The following is a 22,850-nucleotide window of genomic DNA, read 5'->3' as shown; positions in this document are numbered from 1 at the left end:
ATGTAAACTAGTACTATTTTATATCCCTTAAAGTTGTTTGTATACAGAGTCTGAAAATTATATTAAGCTTGTAATGCTGGGCCTTTAAAATCACTGGATGTATATCAGCATTTGCCCAGACTTCATATGGTAGGACCAGTTTTTCTTGTTTGTCTTGTACGGCAGGGGATATATCCTTACTAACTCTCTGAGCTTTACTTAAGCACTAGCATGGTCATAGTAACAATAGTTACTTTCTATTCCTCAGTTTCAGCAAAGTTTTGGGTGATTTAACAGCATAAAGTACCGGCGCCAAGAGAGCTAGAGGCAAGAGAGGTAGAAGTCATCTGATTTTTTTTAAAACCAGAAAAAGAGAGAAGACGTAGGAAGTCCTACTGTTGTATAATATTCTGGTTACAATGTTGAAAGGACTTTCAACTCCAAAAAAAGAAAAAATTCATTACATCTCCAGTTCATTATGCCAGCTGCGCATTAGTAATAGAAGTACTTATTGTGTAACATGCCATGCCATTAAGTTAACCACAAGATACCATCCTTCTGTTTCTTTCATTGCCAATTCTAAAACTTCTGTTTTGACATACAAAGCAATGAACAACAATTTCGAACAACATATAAGTTTGGACTAAACCACCAATTAGTACGTGGGACAGTTCTATATAAGCTTACAACAGACTATTTAAAAACTAGACCAAGTGCTCTCAAGTACAACGCCAAAATGGTTCCGTCTGGAGAATAACATGATTTCAAAGATCACGTTACAGGCTATTAATCCATGAAATCCTCTGGTCAGGGGACATTGCTATAAACATCTGCCTCCATACATCTTCCTTAAAGAAACCGTATGCCTTATTGGCCTGGCCTTCAAGAAGGAAAGTTTTTAATTTGTCCACTTCTTTTACACAGTTGGCGGCGGAGTCCTGAGAATTGGGGTCAGGAGAATTATATGATCCAGACTTACTGGAGTAGTATTCACGCTTTGCCTTAGCTGCAAGGCCAAACTCCTCGTAAGCACGATCATATATTTCATCACGCTTTCTCTTGTCAGACAAAGACCTTGAACCCTCTTGCACAGAAGAGGTACCTCGACTATTCTTCTGCTTCCCCTTCTTGCCACCCCGGCGTTGTGGCTCCTCGTCAGAGACTGCATCGCAGTTCTCAGCGTCTACATCAATTGGAATTTCCAACCCTGGCATAGACCCCTCAGTACCTATTGTGCAGTCACCGACATTTCTACCATAGTTCATTTGCCTTGATCGGGCCTCTTCCCCAGTTACAGGTGGGTCATTGGAAGACTGGCCGTAAGTTCCTAGGGCGCCAATATCTTCAAAAAGTTCAACCAAATTCCAGTAATGGTCGCTGGGCCGATTCTTGATAAGACTTATATCTTTGTCCTAAACAAAATATAAGTGGAAACTTAGGCGTAAATGGTAATTAATCAAATTAAGACACTTCTGGACAGGACATAGACGATGAATTGCCCAATTTGATAAAATGGATTGACTAAGTGCAAGTCCCTAACCTGGCCATAGTATCTCCAAACATAATCTGGTGCAGAGAAGCACTTTAATGTTTCATTCCACCCTACGCCAGTTTGGTTACCAATTTCCTTGAATAGCCGTGCAACCCTCATGAAACTGTAGTACTTTCTTTTGACTTGGTCACAGTCGTATGACTTATGGCAAAACCTCATGTTCAGTCTATTCCGGACATCCTCAAACACACAGGCATTTATGTTATTTTTGGATAAGTTGCCAACTTCCTTGTGTTCCTGCAACAGCTGAACATAATAGCACTCTATTTCGTATTCCCACTTGGCAATGGCACTAGAACCCCCACTATCATTAGTCTTGCCTCGGGCCATCTAACACGTAATTTCCAAATACAGCTGAATCAGTCGACCATTAGTGGCAATATGCAAAGGCATTAAAAAATCAATCAAATCAAATAGGGCAGTCTTTGAAACACCTGCACTAAAGTACGATTGTGATAGTACTTCAAGCACCCGTCAAGATCGTTTGATCCACTCTCTGATTGACAAGAAATGCTCGTACTAGAACACGGCGTAGGGGAGGTTCCTAAATTATAGGTGGTACTGTTAGGAAAAATAAGGCTAAGTACGTGTAAATATGACCCAAAGCAGTGACTTATATACAAGCAAACTAATTATCCCATCCCATGAATACAAGGCAAACGTAAGTATTTCACCTTTTATTTTATGAGGACTCGAAGACATCAAACGGTGTGCAGGCGATCGAAATAGATGCAGCACAGATCAGAGGGTATGCCAATGCCTGGAAGGAATGCAACCAAAACAAGGACGTTGCAAAAAAGTTTTCTGTTGCCGAAAGGCATCAAACAAAAGACGTCATTGGTAGTATTAACCAACCATCTGGCCTGTTTCGATATGCATTACACAGTGGTTTGGATAAATAAACCAAAAACTTTGTAAAATACCTTAAACTGGATCCACTAACGGAATGCACAGAACATATCAAGCTAATTTTTTTTTTTTTAACATTTCAGGATATGAAAATGTTGTATTACTTTACAGTTGCTAACAAGCATTGATAGTAATAATGGATATCCATGGCACACATAATACACAAAACATGATTTACCTCATTAACTGGAGTGTTCAGAAGCAAGAGTATGGCAAACAAAGGCATCAAATCTACTCTACGTATCAAGCTTCATATCTGTGTTTTGTAATAAAAAGATTCGTACTGAAAAACATAGACAAAATTGCAACCCGTAACCACACTCGCGTAAGGGGTACTCGTATGTCAGAGCCCATGGCCACAACAAAACATAGGTTCAGTATTATCGTGCGCTACTACAGAGCAAACCAGCAAATTTCCCTCCCACAGTTTGATATGTACACCCAAGCCAATCGACAAACTAACCTAAAATTATGGGGGATTAAGCAGGGTAGGGAGCTTTGTTTCACGAACCAATAGGGAAATAGCATAAATGTAGGTGCATTCAGTACAATGTGCACTCCAAATTACCCACAAATACAAAGATCTCATCTCATTGCATTGGTTAAACGGATCGTCAATTTTTGCAGGCAAACAACCAAGGTAAGCATGGACTTCAATTTCGGTGGTTCCGTACACCTAACCCCAAATTACAACCCCATTCAATTTTCACAATTACTGAATGCACTTTGTGCAGCAGTGTTGTAATTCTCTTCAACAACAAGGAAGGTTTTCGATCTAATGGAAGTAAAAGGGCTACCTACCTGGTATGTAGTATCTTCGCCGCAGAAACAGCCTTGAGCCACCGCCGTCGCGTAGCAACGTTTGAATAGCAGTAGCAGCAAGCGCACGCCAAGCTCAGTACGCTCCACCCGGCACAATCTACAGCCGACCAAGCTTAATGGTTGCTAGTCTGATGCATTTGGATAGGCAAATCTTGGGATGTGAATGATGCCAAGATCTCCAAAGAGGAAAGTAATTAGATGAGGAGAAGCAATACGGTTCAAAGGCTATCTTTTGATTCAAAAGTTAAGCCAAATGGGTGATGTTGCAAGATTCCTGACCGTTTAGCAGAAAGGAAATAAAGTGAGGCTTTCACAGTTATATGTCTTGTCTGCTACAGTTGTAACGTTCAAGTGTAATTTGGTGGGTAATTTCCGACGCTGTGAAAAATGTTGGATGTTTTCCGTTGAAAATTTGTGGGGCCCATTCTGCAGAAAATAGCATTTTCGGATGGAAAATGCAATCCAAGCAGAGCCTTATCCTTTCTCTTCTTTTCGTTTCTATCCTCAACTCAAATGGTGGAACGACGTCGTGCAGATCAAACCTATACAAAATTTTGGTCTTGGACCTCCTTTTCCGGCATATACCTCTAGCTACTCCTCTAGTTTTTGAATTACCACTGACCACCCCTATGATTTGCTAGACTGATCCAATGGCCTCCCTACCATCATCATTACCTTCTATTCGATGTGATACAAATATATTATCTTCTGTATCTATAACAATTATAAAGGAGCCATGCTAATTTTGACGCATAAACTTCAATTTAGATCGATTATCGTTTTATTTGTGTGCCTACATGTTTCTTGGACAGAAAGTTAATGAGCAAAAAAATTCCAACCTAATAGGGCCATTTTCTGATGAAGTTTTAATGGTTCGGGTCTACTAGAGGTAAGATAATAGGGCAAAGTATGAATTATTCTTCCCTCAGTGGTATCAAATGCAGATGGAATGGAATCTAAAGACAAGATCGCCATTTCATCAGCTCCTGAATTGGAGCTTGCAGTAAGAGGAGTAGGATCTCGATCAAGAGTATGCTTGCTTCAATTCCAATTGAATGGATAAGAGATATAGAACAAGACAACATATAATGCAAACCAAACTGGTAGGGATTAAGCTTGGCACTTGATGAGTCTTCTACCTCATTAAAATTTTTGGGGTAAAAAATAAAACAATCCCCTGTGATATAGCTATCACACAAAAAACCCCCCGGTAGCTTTAAATCATACATGCTGCTACCCTTATGGTTTAAAGTAAAGTGAAAAATTGATGAAAATCGTTAAATCTAACGCGTTTGATGTAAACGTGCTGGAACTGCAAGTGATTCTTCTGAAAATTAGTTTTCTAAGACAAATTTAACTTGATATACCTATTTTGCCTCTCAAACTTTAACAAAATTGCCATGGATCTTCTTCAACTTTGCCTCAAACTTGTAGAAACCGACGATTTTTGCTTATATTATTAGTGAATTAAAATGATGAAACTCTTCAACTATTTTTTGCTTATATTATTACGGTATGTCTATCATTTCATTTAGAACTTTTTTTTAATGATTTCCGTCATTGTTTTAAATTACTTCAAACCGTGAGATAGTAACACATATAATTTGAAACCACAATGGGCTTTTTTGCAGGATAGCTATACTACGGGTGACTTTTTTTTTGTTTTTTTATCCAAATTCTTGTAGTCAATTTCTCTATTCATGGACAGATATCTGCTTTAAAGAAAGACTTCTTTAATGTCAATTGTAACTCATTACGGTGCTACCAATGACGGAGCCAAGGGGGGGCAGAGGGGGGCCATGGCCCCCCCTAAGTTTTGAGAATTTTAATTCATAATATGTAAATATGTGTGTAAAATAAAATTGGCCCCCCCTAAATTTTTTCAATTTTAGTTTATATTATGAGAGTTGATATATATATATATATATATATATATATATATATGAATTAGTCATCTTTGAATGGAATTTCAATTTTGGCCCCCCCAAAAAAAAAATCCTGGCTCCGTCACTGGGTGCTACCTTCTTCCTTTCCCTAGCGCCCTCTTTCCCGTCTTCCATCCCTCCTCCCTTGTCATCAATTATCCAACAAGTATCATAACTCGAGAAGAAGGCTGGTTTATGGTCAGATCAGCTTGTCCGATTCAAGTCTAACAACCGTTTTTTGATGTACACGTTGTAATACAAATCCAGCCAGTATCGTTACGATGGTGTCTCCTCTCTAATGCTGAATAAGGCTTGCAAGTGCGTATCTTGGCAAGACTACCTAGATTTATAAAATTTGTGTTTGAAAAGCCAATAGTCAATACAATGCAGATACAGCTTATTCTATTTCCATTGAACCCAATGTATAGTCACTCTTAGAAGAAATATGCCTCACATAATTACCTTTATGTATTACAGATATTAATGCTGAAGCAGTTTAACCACTCAAGCATTTGGTCATGCATCCATGCCCTCCTCATCCCTTGTATACAAGAGAGACAAAAGTGGCTAAACAGGAGATTTAATTTTCCCTTTTTTGTTGTCTACTAAGAGGAAAATTGAGAAAAGGGACGATCTCCTTCCAAATATTTATTAGGAACTTGGCAGATCGTGATGAATAAATGTCGACAGAATTCTATCACAGGCAGATCTTTTGTGAGGGTAAGGACTTTTTTTTTTTTTTTCAACAAGCATTTTCATTCAATCAAGTCATTCAAGAGTAGCAGATACAATAGAGGATGGGAAAACATGATCATTCAACAAAATTACAACTCTCAGGATAACATTTTTTCTTTGGGTGTAATTTTCTTGGAATAGAGGAGGACGACTAGTTTCTGATGATTTAGTCGAGCTACTTGCAAGGGCGTCTGGACAAGGAGGGATACATGATCCCAACAAAAGAAGGCAAAACCACATTACAATTAGTTTCCTTCTTATTTCTATGGCGGTATCATCATCATCTCTTAAGAGATTTACTGTCATCCTTAGTCCTCTTCAAACTAGTAGTAGTTTCCTCTTTGCTACTCTTCGTATTTGAAGCCTGCGCTTGGTCACTATGTGGTGGCTTTGTCTTGATTGTTGGCTTTCCTGGTGTTGCACATCTTCTGAACCCAAAATTGACCCCAAAAAAAGAAAAGAAAAGAAAAGAAAAAGGGATACCGTAAATAGTGTATCATTTCTACAAGGAAATTGTTTCGTTTCCATTGTTTTGCATGGCATAAAATCAGTGGAAACATGTATCCCAAGGTGGGGGAAAAAAGAAAAGAGAACAACTTTCACTCCATCTGTGTGTCTTTTTAGTTAGTTAAAGATTGAACAGTACCAAGGATATACAGGCTCATTCAAGGAGCTATATATACTCCGCGAATAATTCTAAGCAACTATACACTTTCAAGCAACTGAGAACTCTTAATTGTGTAGAAACAGTTTATCTTGGAAACTCATTAATAAGAAAAGAATAACAAATCTTGGTAGATGTCTACATTTATAATCATCCAAGTCTCTTCTAAGGCTACATTGCTTCCGTTGAGGAAAATTTTTGCAAAATTATTACGTACTCTAACTTTCTCGTAAAGAACGCTTTTTGAGAGAGGAACAAATATATTTAAAAAAAAAAAAAGAACAAATTAAACAGAGTTGAGAAAGACAAGAGCCACGGTCTTCCTGTTATGCACTGGATACCCACAATGATTTGTACCCTCATACCCTCATATATTGGAGATTGTGGAATCACTAATATAATTTCGTGGAGCTTACCAAAAAAAAAAAAGGGATTGTTCGGGGTGAAAGACATGATGCATTTTGCAGTACTGGTTGTGGTGGGGAAATCAGCCTTCAGACAAGAAAGTGAAAGGGAAATAAATCTAAAGAATCATTAATTTGTGGATGTTGTTCCAGTTCTTGGATAAGGAGGGAAACTAGAATCAATGTCATCAATCAACCATGGCTTTCCCTACCGAACAAACATATGTACAATTTGATTCATCAAACAATTTCCATAAGCATACCTTGTTAAAGTATTCGCTTGTCTAGTGCTATTATATTGCTGCTGTTTTAAACATCTTCAGATGTATGGACGAAATCCCCCCTGCAGTTTTTCTAATTAACCTGCTCTCTTGATTTTAGTTTAGAGTTGGCTTGTTAAGGATCCGTTTCTTGCTATCAGAGATGACAGGATTTATGGTAATCATGATCTTCGTGCAATTTTTTGTCTTTTCCTACTAATCAAACTGGTAACAGGTAGACTTTTCATCTTGTTAATACTGCAGCTTCTCGATCCACAAGCGAATAGGACCAGTAATCAACTGATGAAGTAACAATGAAAAAAAAAAGAATGAAAAATCCATCATATTAATCCAAGCATTTTTTTTTTCACTTTATCATGCATTATTGGATCGTGGGGTCTGGATTCTAGAATGTTAATTATTGATGCCATAAGAAGAAAAAAAAAAAAGAAGAAAGTAATTGGTTAAGGTGTAACATGATGAGTAAGGAAAAAATAAAGAATTGGTTAAGGTGTAACATGAGAAAAGGAAAAAATAAAGAAGAAGAAAGTAATTGGTCAAGGTGTAACATGACGACTAAAACATTATCCTTGCTGCTTTGGCATCTAAATTTCTTTAAACATTTAAAAAGGCCACTTAAATTCTTAACCATAATTTCATGGGAATGAGTAACAGCCTGGATGAGAGTCTAGTGGAGCTGGAAACGAGCTGAATCAAGTCAAATTTTGATCTAATCGAATCGAATCTTCATTTAATTTTATCAATCTTGAACTCGAGCCTTCTCAAACTTAAAACATAAAAAAATAATTATTTTAAAATTTTAAAAATGAATAAAATATTTATTTTTCTTAATCAATAATAATAATAATTATCATATCATTTTTTATAAATTATTATATTATTATTAAAAATGAATAAAATTTCATTTTCTTAATAAAAAATGATAAAATAATTATTTTATCAAGGCATTTGCGAGCACTCAGAAATACTTTCAGTCAAAGCTCGATTCAAACTTGAGGCGACCAAACTAAGCTATCAAATTCGAGTTGAGTATAGAGAAAATCAACTCATTTGCTTGCAACCCTAGAGACCAGATGATTATGAAAGATTAGGTGTGCAAGTAGGTAGGGTTGCTGCGGATAGGGAAAACGGTAAAAGAAATAAACCACATATTTCCCCATTGGAAAAGTACTTGGAAACCTCTGGGTGCAGGTACCCCTTGGCACGGGTAAGTTATAATGTCTGGCTTGTAGGAACGAAAAACAAATGCTCCACCCTCCTAGTTCTTCCTCCATTGTATCAAGAAAGATACTTCTAAACCCCTTAAATTGCTATTTTGTTCCTTAGAATTTGGAGTCTAGACAACTGACAAAGTTCACGGCAAATCCAAGTTATTTATTCGGGAGTTTTGTGAATTAAGAGTTAGTAAAAGTCCATAAATTTGAGAAACCATATATAGTTCGATAATTTAGTGCAATGGAAAGAAAGTGAATATTTGGTAACCACACGAGATATATTATTTGTATGTTTTGCTAAGCATTTTCTATTTGGCACAGTCGAATACTATCAAATTTCATTTTGATTAATCCCAAATTTTAGTTCCATGCATATATAGAAACTGAAGCACACGGGATCTTCAGTGCCACTTTTTCAGTGGCAATTCAGTGCCACCTCTATATTTATGCCAAGTGTCCTGTTTAATTAATTTGTCATGTGTTGTTTATTTAAGTTTCTTCTACTATCACGTGATAAGTGGGATTGACACTGGATTTGGCACCGAATAGTGGCATAGAGGATCCCAACTGGAAACTGAAGCAGCCTCAAAGTCAAGCCATCTTGGAAATAAAATTTAGCAATACAGAACACTCTTAGCATTATGAATATGATAATCTTGTTACAGAATAATACACCACCAAACATCACCTAGAAAAAAGAGAAAAAGAAGACGTACTTATATCTACCTACTAGATAAGAGAACAACTTGAGTTGTCCATTGATGCCAAGTGTCAAGCTCTTATTGGAGGAAGGAACTTTGTTTTATTCATTTGGATCTTAAAGAATGGTAAATGTCTATTTGGGACTTGGTCTTACAATTGAGAATTCCAATAGTAGCTTACTATTTAAGGGTCAATTGGTAATAATGGATTAAATATATTTATTTTTTAACTTTGTTTGTGTTTTAATAAGTGTTAAAAGTCAATTGCGCCCTTTTGTGAAATGTGGTTGTTTGAATAGTTACTAACTATTTAGGGCTATTTTTGTATGTTTGAAAATATTTCCTTCTTATTTTTCTGTTTCGATGCAAATAGTTTGATACTGTTTGTCGATTGATCTAAACATATGGGTCAGTTTTAGGGGATACCTTTATGGTAGGAAGCCTTTGACCATTCCTACGGTAGGCAGCCCTTCAGAGTTCAGAGCATGACATGTGTATTTGTAAAATGAGAAACTCACGGACCGCTATGTTACAGTGGTAATACCCGTGGAGATAAACCAAACAAGACGTATACGGATGCAGCTTTTTTCCCCCTCCAATTCCTCCGTTCACTGTGCATTGTTTCGCCGCTACTTTATTACATTTAAAAAATTGTGAAACTATAATTTTCTAATAAAATTAATAATAACATACCAACAATATATACCCATTTCATAAATATACTAAGCAATTATAAAAATTATTAGGATTATATAGTTACTTTAAAAGTTGCTCCCAAACACCGTGCAACTAAATTTTTCATTCAAACTAACGATAGTACAAAAAAAAGACTAATTAACGAAAATACGATCTCGAAAAATTTTTCATTCACAGTCACAATATGTGAATTCGTGATAAATACAAAAAAGTATGGTACTTTGATCATATAATGAAGGAAAGCCATAAAGAGCAGGCCATTTACGAAAAAAGTTTTCATTAATAAAAATACCAGCTCTTCATGACTTTCTTACCAGTCCTCCAACGTATGAGCAAAGTGCCAATAATTAAATTAGTAATTTTTTCGATTTATACATAATTAATTTTTTTTTTTTGCATTTTCACAAAAAACAAATGAAAATTTTTTATTAGAAAGCATAAAAGTCAAATTGATTGGTCTAAAAGGGAAAGGAATAGCAAATATGTACAGTACTTGTATTTTACGTTCGAAATGCTACAGTGCTGTTTTTAAAAAACACCCCCAAAACATCTAATTCAAACGGAACCAAATTTTATTATTTAAAATACCAAATCTGTGAATGTGTTTTAACTGTTATCCATTGATATCCTAAAGTATCATTTTCCATCAAATACCAGCTCTTTAACATCCATTTTTTCATAAACAAATTTATTTATCGGATAAAATAAAAATATACTCATTTTTCAATAAGTAGCTATTTCCAAGAAATAGCTGGTGTTTTATTGAAAAACGAGTTTATTTTTATTTTATCCGATAAATAAATTTATTTATGAAAAAATGGGTACTCTGTTCTTATAATAACGGAAAGCCATAAAGAACTGGTGTTTTATGGGAAAATGGGTACTCTGTTATTATAATAGAGGAAAGCCATAAAGAGCTGATATTTTATTGAAAAACAAGTATATTTTTATTTTATCCGATAAATAAATTTGTTTATGGAAAAATGGGGGTTAAAGAGCTGGTATTTGATGGGAAAATGATACTTTAAGATACCAATGGATAACAGTTAAAACACATTCACAGATTTGGTATTTTAAATCACAGTCTTCATTATTTAAAATACCAAATCTGTGAATGTATTTTAACTGTTATCCATTGATATCCTAAAGTATTATTTTTCATCAATACCAGCTCTTTAACACCCATTTTCCCATAAACAAATTTATTTATTGGATAAAATAAAAATAAATCCGTTTTCCAATAAAATACCAGGTCTTTATGGCTTTTCTCTATTATAAGAACAGAGTACCCATTTTTTTCGTAAAAAACCAGCTTTTTATGGCTTTTCTCTATTATAAGAACAGAGTACCTATTTTTCCATAAATAAATTTATTTATCGGATAAAATAAAAATAAATCCGTTTTTCAATAAAACACCAGCTATTTATTGGAAAACGTGTATATTTTTATTTTATCCGATAAATAAATTTATTTATGAAAAAATGGGTGTTAAAGAGCTAATATTTGATGGGACAATGATACTTTAGAATACCAATGGATAACAGTTAAAATACATTCACAGATTTGGTATTTTAAATAAGGGAAAATCGATCAAAACATCCATCACATTTTACAAAATAACTTTTTTCGTCCCTCGCTTTTAAAAATGTAATTTTATATCCCTTACAAATTCACATTGATCAAATTTGGTCCCTACTTAGGTTTCCGACTAGTTTTTTATCGAAATTCACCACGTGCCTTGCACATGATCATATTTTAAGGGCAAATTTGTCAAATCAAATTTTATATAATTCGATTCATAATCTCTCACATTTCATAAAATAAATTTTTTCGTCCTTCACATTTTTCAAAATGAATTTTTTCATCTTTTATTGATCATGTATGTGAATAATTTTTTTTAAATCCATGTATATATTTATTTGATTTCACGTGAACAGTATAAATAGCATATAAAATCAAATAGAGATATATTACACACTATTTATATTGCTCAAGTGAAATCAAATAGATATATATATGAGTTTAAAAAATTGTTAGTTTTTCACTTATATTCATTTTCTTTTACTTAAAATTTGAAAATAAAGAAAATATTTAATTCTAAATATTATCGAGTGTTTATATCGAATTAAATTTGGATAGAAAAAGTAAACAAAAGAAAAGTATGACAAAAAGAAATAAGTGATTGGCACTTTCAAATTTTAACACAATCACAAGGCAAGTAATTCAACTATTGGTCTTAAAAGTGTCGAGTAGAAATTTCAGATTTAAACTGAAATTTGTTAGCACAATTATAGAATTCGAGTTATGACCCATTAATTAGATGACCTTATTATAGAGGACTGGTAAGAAAGCCGTGAAGAGCTGGTATTTTTATTAATGAAAACTTTTCCCGTAAATAGCCTGCTCTTTATGGTCTTCCTTCATTATATGATCAAAGTACCATACTTTTTTATATTTATCACGAATTCACATATTGTGACTGTGAATTAAAAATTTTTTGAGATCGTATTTTCATTAATTAGTTTTTTTTTTCGTACTATCGTTAGTTTGAATGAAAAATTTAGTTGCACGGTGTTTGTGAGCAACTTCCAAAGTAACTATATAATCTTAATAATTTTTATAATTGCTTAGTATATTTATGTCATGAGTATATATTGTTGGTATGTTGTTATTAATTTTATTAAATTGTTTGGTATATTAGGTGCAGAAAATTATAGTTTCACAATTTTTTAAATGTAATAAAGCAGTAGGGAAACAATGCACAGTGAACGGAGGAATTGGAGGGGAAAAAAAGCTGCATCCGGACATGTCTTGTTTGGTTTATCTCCATGCGCGTTACTACTGCAACATAACAGTCCGTGAGCTCCTATTTTACAAATACACGTGTCATGCTCTGAGGAGCTACCTATGGTAGGAAGGTTCCTACCATAAAGGTATCCTAGTTTTAGGCCTCTCACTAAAAGTCTCTTCTTCTCCGTTTCTTCCGCTCGGATAGCCGAATATGAACCTGCAAAAGATGCCACTGTTCTACCAATTTTCTGAACAAAGCATTGTACTTTCTCTTGGTTAGAACCACAAAAACCCTCCACATGCACGTGATTGCATTTGCCCCAAGAATCAGCTTCTTTTAGGGATTGTACTTGGTTTGAATTTACCAGCGAATTCTTTCTTTTTTCCTGCTACGAAGTGATGTTTTCTTTTAGAAAACAATTTTTAATGATCTATGGTACGGTTTCTAAAACCTACGATGTATACAAAAGGGAGAAGGGAAAGGAGAAACCCTTTAGATGTTGGTTCTTTCTTTCGTCATATTGAGCAAAGGATGAAAAACTTAGGTACGATTATGATCTTGCCTTTTTTACTGTTAACTGTGATTTTTGCTTCAGATATCTTTCATATCTACTTGATTAAGAGAAAAACAGCTTGGCTTCAAGCAACTGGGAAACTTGCCTTTGGATACGCTAAATACAGGAATAGTGAATGCAAACATTAATTGGATTATCTGTTGTCCTTCTTGCAAACAACAAAGTGAAGTTGATATGAGGTAAAGTTACCAATTCATGCTCTTTAATTACAATTTAATCCTCTTTCTGCATTTAAATTGATGTTAATTTCTGTTGTTGAATTTGAGGGCTCGAATTCCCATCATTTTAACTGATGATTCGGGAACAATCAATTGCACCATATCTAGAGAAGGTGCAGAAAAAATGATTCTATTCACTTCACTTCAGCATAAACTGGCACAAGAAAATGTAAGTGATAACTTTCTATTTTATATCCATGCATAACAAAAAAGATAACAACAGCTGACTACAACTCAAAAAATAATTTTTGCTGCAGCACTTTGAAGTAGACAATGAACTTAATGGTTCCTTGAAGAAATATATAATTGTCTACTTTTTCAAGGCTTATGAGACTCACTTTTAAGACCATGGACAAATTAAAACTATTGTGTCCAAAGCTTATACTGCAGATGATCTGTTACTGTAACATTTCCAGATCGCACCGAAGTTTCTTCTGCAGTGGGCACTTCCTCACCAAGATATCAAAAGAAAAACAACAACAAACAAAGGAAGAAAAGTTCACACCAACCACTAAGTTGGTGCTTGAAGAAATTGCTGGAGGCAATTTTTCCACGAAAAATGATGCATATGGGAGCAGTGGCGTAAATAGGAGCCTTGATTTTCCAAAAGGGCTACCTGAAAATGAAGCTACACTAGTAGAAACACTATCCAAAGAGCCATCCAATATTTCTGAGCAGTGTACCAAAGAAGGTCCAGAAGATAGCAATCCGCCTGAGAATATTGAAGATAAGTCCAGCAAAGAAGCTTAAGGGCAAGTAGGCCTAAACTGCTTTAATTATGTTACTTTTATTAAATCTTTTGTTAGCTAGCTAAATGATTAGGTCCATTGCTTTGATACTTTCTTTGAAACTGCTTCAGTCCTTGACAAACAAGGGATCATGAGATAGCTATTAATAGTTTAGTTTGTTATCTTGCACCTGCATAGATCATGAAACTTAATTGCAAGTGCTAATATGTATGAAGATCCAGTCTTAAAGCACATGTGCTGTCAAAAGTGAATGATTTTGTTTATATAATCTTTGCCACTGTTTTAAATGTTATTTACCTCTCTGTCTTTTAAACACAATTAGCATATCAAATCCACAGATATATTATCAACATCCACAAAATTATCTGGATTTTACATAGGACAAAAATGGAGGACTAAATAAACAGCGAAAATTATCAGTGGATAGGCCAGTGCGTAGCACGGCCAGATCCAAGCTAGTAATAGTATAACATAGGTAACCTTATTATTTGAGTAACCTTATTCATAATCAAGCCACACCACTACTTCTCAGAGCTTTTAAGTGCCACACATATAATATAATCATTCCTGATGAACTGTGGACAAAGTTCTCCTTCAACTTCAGAACAAGTTAGCCATTGTCTGCTTGATTTCTCTTGCGAGAACATTCTTATTTCCTCGAACCCTGTTGTCTCCACTTGTGCTCAAACAGGTGGCCTCTGTCCTGTTGTTGGTTCTATCGTTGCTTGAAGCTGGTATATTTTCAGTTTGTGGAGGGTTGGTTTCGATCGGTGGCCTGTCAACTACGTCAGCGTAGGATCTTCTGAAGTTTAAAAAGACCAGAAATGAAAAAAAAAATCATTGTGAATTGGCCCGGAAAATGAATTAAAATCTGAAACATGTATTTTCTGTGCTTATATTTCTTCAAGATACAAGGGATTGGATAACAGATTATCTAAGTGATCATGAATCGACCGTGAATATTTATACAAGCATGAGACAGGTCATTATGGACAAATGAATCTTCTTGGTTGAACCGACTATTAATATTTACTCAACCGTACAACGAAAAAATAAAATTTAGGACAAGTGCAGCTGGATCAACAAACATACAGAAAATCAGAAATGTGAATGCATGCATGCATGCAGTTGAAGCAATACTCGGAAAGGTCCTTAAATAGTATCATACTATCCTCTATGACATGTATATATATTGTAGCGCCTTAAATAGTAAACCCATTATGATAGATTTATATATAGTTGGAATCCTCTGTATCATTATTGGTGCTAAATTCAGTGTCAATTTTACTTATCACGTGAAAGTAGAAGAATCTTAAATAAACAACACATGATAAATTAAATAAACAGAACGGTTGGTATAAATATATAAGTGGCACTGATTTGTCACTAGAAAAGTGGTACTGAAGATCCTACGTGACTTAAAAATAACCCCATTATGGTAGAAATAATCGCGGTTAAGTAATCATTTACAATTAGGTCCAAAAGAGAATTGCTTTTGTGTTTTGGTCTCCCACTTTGGTATTGATGGCACTTATGTTACAGTGTTGATAGTAATTTTTTAATCAGTCCAAACATTTGTTGAAGATATTTCCGAAGCCAAAATTCTAACAACATTAGTAGTTAGAATTTGTTGTAAGTGGATTAATTGTATCTTCAACACTCTTCAAGAGTAAATATGTATTCAAATTAAGTAGCTAAAAGTCTTTCTTCAAGTAATATATATGTAATTCCGATGGTAGCACCTTATTCCTTCCCCTTGAAATGGTGATCATACGACGCATTAAAGAAAATGGCTTATGATTTGCTTGTAATTAAATAGGTGAATTGGCCTAGTTATGGTCATGAATTATTCAAGATATATGCTACTCGTTGATCATATTTCAACACTACTAAATTTGCCTCCCTCAGTAAGTGTTTGCTCTCAACCAACTACTCCTAGAGTAGTCTGTCACCGAAAGAGTTTTAAATCTCTATTTGCATGTAAGTTAAGGGATCAAAATCCCTTTACCTACATTTTAAAAATCCAAACTTTCTTGAAAATGTCGTACGCACCCATCTCCTTGGATCTCTTCAAGTCTTCTTTTCCCTTAGTATAGAATAAGTGTAGATCTATCGTGTCCCAAAAAAAAAAGGGGCGACAAATTTAATTATAAATTTATAAATAGTTCGTTTAAAATTGGGAAAAGATGAAGTGGTACTTGACTTTCAACGGTAAGAAACTTTTTAATTTGGGTCAATACTAAGAACTTTACTAGCGGCTTCGTATTCCTGTGGGTGTCTAGATATGATTGATCGATAAAAAAAAAAAAAAGAGTCTATCTTCCTTTTTTTATTTTTTTTAGCAACGATACTAGACTATTTACACTGCTGTACCAGCAACCAATGACCCATAATCAGATTTTTTTTTTTTCTAATTAATTCCTATACTACTCTTACTCCCATTGTGACCTATCTGGGAGAAAAACCAATATCTGGAATCAAAGAGAATTAGATGGAGCGGTTCTCACTTCTAAATCAAAAGGGTGCTACTATACATCTTTAGGATTTTATTCATTTATTGTGGATGAAGAGGTTTGAATCCTGACAATGATACTAGTCCTATTTTGGTAAAACCATTTTTCTACCATATCATAACCAGAAAAGTGTTCACTTCTCTATGTTGGGTTGGGTTGGGTTGAATTTATACCAGTTTTATTGCTAAATTTTTCCCAATATCTCTCAGAATCATATTGGTAGATCCTACGTCATATATTACGTCAAGTATCTTGCATCATATGCCATACGTATCTGCTCTTACATAATCAGCGAGGGTGATTTCACCTCAATTATATATGCAAGTTGAAATAAGGTATTGAAGCTGAAAGAAAAGTACATAAGTGAAAGTGAGGCAACTTCAATGGTGAACAATTAAATTTAACGCAGTGAGAAATTTTATAAGATCAGCAACATACCCCTTTCCATGATCAGAATAGCCAAGAGAATATATCGATTATCAAAGGCTGCACTTACTCCAATTGCTGTTATCTTTTGTGGTAAAAATTAGGAAGAATTTTCTAAAAAAAAGGTTGTTAACTCAGAGAGAAACGCTTCGAAAGAGTCCCAATATATAAGTCAAGAACCAAAATTGGATCTAAAAATTTATCCTAACAGGTTCTGGCTCCTCCTTTTCTATATAGGGCACCTCGATAATCGTGGAGTATGAACTCTCAAGGAACCACGACGAAGGTCTTTTTTGCGTTCAACAAAATCGTGCGCACTAAAGAGCAAAGTTTGATCACGGAAAGACTTAAACATCAGTATCATGACTGGAACCCTAGCCACTGATAAGTAGTCGTGGTCATCCTCAATGGTTTGGACAGACACTTGATCAAGATTCCAGAGAAGACCGAAGACCCAAACTCAGAGGAAAGGCAGAAGAAGGCAACAATTTTGGCTCCATTTGCCAAGCAAAAAATTGCACTAGCTTTTGGCTTTGTGAACACAAGAAAATCAACACCAAGTTCAATTGAACTTTCCCAAAAAGATTTTTTAAAGTATACTTTAAAGAAAGTCGGTAATTTCATCTTCTTGCTTTCAAGTTTATTTTAATTCCTGATCATCTATTTTGCATATCTTCTTCTTCTTCTGTTTTTTTTTTCTTCAGTTGAGAAGGAAAATGGTAAATATGGGATATAGTTTGACGCTTCTTTTTGTGATACTCTTACATCTTAAAGCAAGCAATTAGTGAATAAACAAACTTATCTTGCTGCCTTGAAACGAACACCTTGACGTGTTTGAGGAGTCGATCAAGATTTGATGCATATTATATCATAATGAATGAATGTAAATACATACAATAATTGCACCATCAATAATGACGAGGAACATCATCATTCAATGAAGACGACAGACCAGTTTTTGACGCCTGATGGAACTTCTTTCTCTGTAGTTTTCGCTCTTCAACTTTAGTAACAGCCAATTGTCTGTTGTTTATTTTGTTTTTTTGGGGTTATGTAATAAAAAATATAGAAAGGCAAGTTTGGTAGTATGTATACGTGCAATTATTCGAAAACTATAGCATGGGTTTGGATTGCTAAGAGACATGATGAAGAGAATTAGGTGTATTAGTGCATAGATCAAAGGGATAATTTCGGAAACCTCGCCTGAGGATTTTGACTATTTCACTTAGTTTCCTTGAAGTTTTAAAAATTACGCTTACCTCCCTTGATTTGACACTTTGGTAACCAAACGTTAAAATAGAGTCAAAAATTTAAGTGCAAACCCTAAAATACCCTTATCTTATAAAGTTTAATTTATTCTTCTAAACAATTGTAAAGTAATTTGGTACAATTATAAAAGAAAAAGAGTCTCAAGTTTTTCATGCCAATATTTATTAATTGATAATCAAATATAACAATAAATCTTTTGATATAATAGGCTATTGTTTATAGTGCTTTATTAGGGATATAGATTCTTTTTAAGATAAAGAAAAAAGTGCTATCTTTTTTTTTTTAAATAGAAGTTTATGGACTATTTTTTTTTAATAAAAGTTTATGAACTAGTTTTGCGATAGAACTACCATAGTTTGGTAGTGATTCGGGGCCATTTATTTTTAATTATTCTTGATTTTGATACAAAAAAGAGCTACTAAAAATTAGATGATATTAAAAGTTGTCAAAAAAATTACTCGTTTAACGTTTAATCGAGATAGATATTAGGGATACCATTGATAATTTTAATGAAATATTAAAGAAATGAATATGAAGGAAAAAGGGAAAAAATTATAAAATACATTCTTTGTATAAACATGGCAACAAGAGAGTTTTATTGAAATATTAACGTTAGTATTGTCATTTTTAATAGACAAGGAAGGTAGGTGTAATTTTTGAAACCTTAAGAGAGCCAAGTGAAATTATTAGAAACCTCAGGCGAGGTTTCTGAAATTATCCCTAGATCAAATGCTGAGACTAGCATATTTTTGGCCATTCACTTCACCAGCACATCATTGAATAGTGGGGTGGCCTCAAGGAGCCCGCAGATACCGAAAAGCCATAAACAACAAATAGCAAAAGCCAACGGAGTAGTTCAGATGCAGAATTGCACGTTGGTAGGGTTGCAATGGATAACATTTAACATGAGGTAGAAGATTATCTCTGGTTGCGTCGAGAGATTTCACGAAAGATTTGAAATTCTTTTAAATCCCTCCAATTGGTTGTTTAGATTACTTAAAATGTATTTAAATTTAAAAATCACTAATTATTCTAGTATTTAAATTATTTTTTGGTATAATAGGTGAATTACAAATTCATATGCTTCTTAAGCAATTCAAAGTACTGTTAAACTGTTTTGAATGGATTTGGAATCTTTTATCAAATTCCTCTCATTGTTTAGATTATTTAGAAGGTATTTAAATTTATAAATCACTAATTATTCTAATTTTGAGAATATTTTTTGATAATTTGTGAATTACAAACTCGAATGCCTCTTAAAAAATTCACACTAGTAAAGTAATTTGAGTGGATTTCGAATCCTTTGTCACATTCTTTCATCAAAAAAATCCAATGTAAAGGTCTATGACCATCCCCAGCATCTAAAAAAAAAAATCCTTCATCAAATTCCTCAGTCAAGCATATAGAATTTATGCTTAATTATTTCTTAAGAACTATATGCCTCTTTATAGTTTTCTGAGAAAAAAGAATCAGCAGCTATGGAAATTCATCTTCAGTAGCATGAAACTATCGAGATTGCATGTGTTCGTTGACTCTGTGAACATCTGGATTCTCAATTTTTTTTTTTAATCTGTCAATAAAGTGATGAATTGAATAAGAAAATGCAATAAAAAGTACGAAAGGGAAGAAAAAAAAAAAACTTCAGAGACCAAAACTAATTGCATGAGTTCAGATCGAGTTGGCACTGATCTTCCCAATATCACTAACAGCAATACGTTTAATTATCAATTTGTCATTCTATTAAATCAAATTAGCAGATTAATTACTGCAACATGGAACTAATTGTTTGCTTTGGAATTTACAATTCAATAGAAAGGGTAATCTAAAACCAGTTACATTTCCACTTTCAAGGGTCGAATCCATTCATACTGCCCCAAGCAAATAAATTCTGCGAATTGCATGGTAGTAAACTTATAGCATTGAAAGAGCTTTTGATCCAACATTACAAAATCTCACACAAAACTTCACCCATATAAAAAAGAAAAAAGAAAAAAGAAAATGAAAACAAGAAAATGGAAAGAGTTCACAGCTTTCTTTCATCGATCCAAACTGTCTCCTCTTTTCTTTTCTTTATTGTACCCCCCCCCCCCCCCTCTCCCCCCCAAATAAAAACATAGCTATCTTTCGTACTAATTCATAACAAGCCAGAACAACTCTACTTATTATAGTTACAATCTTGATAAAGCAACTCTTTCAACTTCATATAGCTGATTCATCACTTGCTGCTTGCCTGTTTACTGCTCTTATCCGTCTGAATTGTCCTGTTTTTTGCAGTTGGGACGGCATTTGTCTGTGGGTCTTTGGTCTTGATCTTTTGCCTTGGTGGCTTATTATCTCGAGCAGTACTGTTGCCGGCACACCTTCTGATAAATAAGAACAAATATGATACTGAGTTAGCATATAGTAGATATTGTATGTAAATCAAGCCACTATGTAAAAGAACATATGGGTATCCATGGCTAATCTAGATAGAGTCCATATGCATCTATAACCAGTAGCAGAACAAAGAGAAACAAAGGATGAGGTGTGAATGAATGCATGCATGCATGCAGTTACTGCAACAAAATAAATAGAATGAATAAATTATCTAATTAATCTGAACTTTTCCAATCAGGCGAACTGAAAACAAAGAAAGCCTTACATGATTATACTTCTTCCAACTCGCTGAGGACCGGCGGGGCTGAGCACCCTTAGCAAGTTCTTTGGCACGAAGCTGCCAATGAAAGAAGCCATATATATATATCAGTGGAATGGATCGGTATGAATCTTTCCTCTCGAGAAGTTCTCCTTAGCTAGCTAAAGAACACTTCTGTTCCTACGACAGATCAGGATCTGGTTAGTTCTTTGTATCCTACTAGCTACTAAAACACTTCTATTCTATCCTATCTTCTATCGTGCGCGAAACGAATCAATGTTTGCTCTGCTATAAATCTTCACAAGACAATTATTTATAGACATTTTACAAGACAGAAGTCGACAACAAGGGCCAAGAATGGAATTTTTTTCTTAAAAAAAAAATTCCTCATGTAGACCCAGTCAACGATTTTATCTGTATCTTCAAAAATGAAATGGTCATCCAACTGGTGTTTAATGATGTAAAAGAAGAAACAGTGAGTAATGTACGTATGGTACAAGAATATTCCTATATGATTCTTGCTTATGACACATGATATACAAGTGACGTACAAACCAATCATACTGTATATATATATATATATATATATATATATATATATATATATATATATATATACTAGGGAGGGACAGCCCACGCGACGCGCGGGAATTTGGTGCTTGTGATTCAAGATAATTAATAATTATTGTTTAATATTTTGTAGTATAGGAACTGAAGTATGATGATTTTATCATGTGATTTTAATAGAAAAATTATAAGTTACATAGTGAGTCAATAAAAATAATGTGCAATGAGACATCCTTATCGTTATACTATATAAGAATCCGTTGTGATCAAAGGTTATGTTTGAATTTCAACTGCAAAGATAAAGGTAGTTTGAAAATGTAAGAATGTTTGAAGTGCAATTGAAAAGTATCCAAAGGTCTCTTCAGAAACTTATCCAAGATAATAAAACATTTTAAAGTATCAATTGGACCTTTCATGTCTCGAATCTATATATGTTTGTGAAAGATCCCTCAAGCAATGCTTCTGATTTCTTCCTCGACTTAAGCTCAACCTGAATTATCAAGTCAAGTTTATCCATCAATCACTTTGCGTCCAATCTAATCTAAAATAATTTTATTTTTGACTAACTATTTATATAATTTGGTGGGTATGATACGACTTAATCACATGTTTCTTACAGAGATAATAATGTCCAAAAATGATAGATAGATAAGAAACTTAAGTGGTCTTTTTCAAAGTTTTGTAGAAACTATTCAGATTTGGTGTTTTTTGCTAGGGGCATTTCTTTATAATCTCATAAATAAGTTCAAATCTGCATAATTGTTAAAGATCTGAATTGAAACTATCTTGATTATAAAAAATTGGTGCAAATAATATTTTCTAAATTTGAAATTGTAGAAAATGGTAACTAAAATCAAAAGAAATTCCTTATATGAATTCGAATTGCAAACTATAGGTAGAGACTGCTTAATGATATTTTCCAATGTTTACTTGTATAAGTATTCAATATAACATCTCTACTTAATTGACTCGTTTGAATTATGGATAATAGTTGCTTCAATCAAATCAATAAACATTATTTATCATTGTACAATATACAATTATGAGTAAATGAATTAATACAATGCAATCAAAATGGTGCTGTAGCTAAAGCATTTAAATTCATCAAGTTCCACTACAAATTCTTTTAGATAGCACAAAAAAGCAAATTTTTTGTAATTGAAACTATATAAACAGTATAATACAAGAACGAAATCATAACATGGAAAGCAAATAGAGTGCAAATG

General features: G+C 33.9%; 1 protein-coding gene and 1 long non-coding RNA gene across 2 annotated transcripts; both read right to left on the bottom strand.

Moving 5' to 3' along the window:
• Positions 1-755: 755 nt before the first annotated feature.
• LOC140010000 (uncharacterized) lies at positions 756-1,861 on the bottom strand. The gene is made up of 2 exons (XM_072056365.1): positions 1,520-1,861; positions 756-1,391 (listed from the first exon to the last, which is right to left on the bottom strand). Exons 1-2 carry the CDS (start codon positions 1,859-1,861, stop codon positions 756-758), a joined length of 978 nt encoding a protein of 325 aa, XP_071912466.1.
• An 18,443-nt stretch (positions 1,862-20,304) lies between these two features.
• LOC113697557 (uncharacterized) lies at positions 20,305-21,458 on the bottom strand. The gene is made up of 2 exons (XR_003449894.2): positions 21,064-21,458; positions 20,305-20,785 (listed from the first exon to the last, which is right to left on the bottom strand). It is a non-coding gene; the product is annotated as an uncharacterized lncRNA (long non-coding RNA).
• Positions 21,459-22,850: the final 1,392 nt, after the last annotated feature.

The sequence above is a fragment of the Coffea arabica genome, chromosome 6e (assembly GCF_036785885.1).
Source record: "Coffea arabica cultivar ET-39 chromosome 6e, Coffea Arabica ET-39 HiFi, whole genome shotgun sequence".
NCBI lineage: Eukaryota > Viridiplantae > Streptophyta > Magnoliopsida > Gentianales > Rubiaceae > Coffea > Coffea arabica.
The sequence above is the reverse complement of the archived record's forward strand: the minus strand, read 5'-3'. Positions and strand labels throughout refer to the sequence as shown.

Bases quoted from the DNA above. Each gene is read 5' to 3' on its own strand.
- LOC140010000 (XM_072056365.1), bottom strand. From the start codon at position 1,861: ATGGCCCGAGGCAAGACTAATGATAGTGGGGGTTCTAGTGCCATTGCC. The intron at 1,392-1,519 runs GTTAGGGACTTG...TATTTTGTTTAG, and splicing joins TTTGGAGATACTATGGCCAG to GACAAAGATATAAGTCTTAT.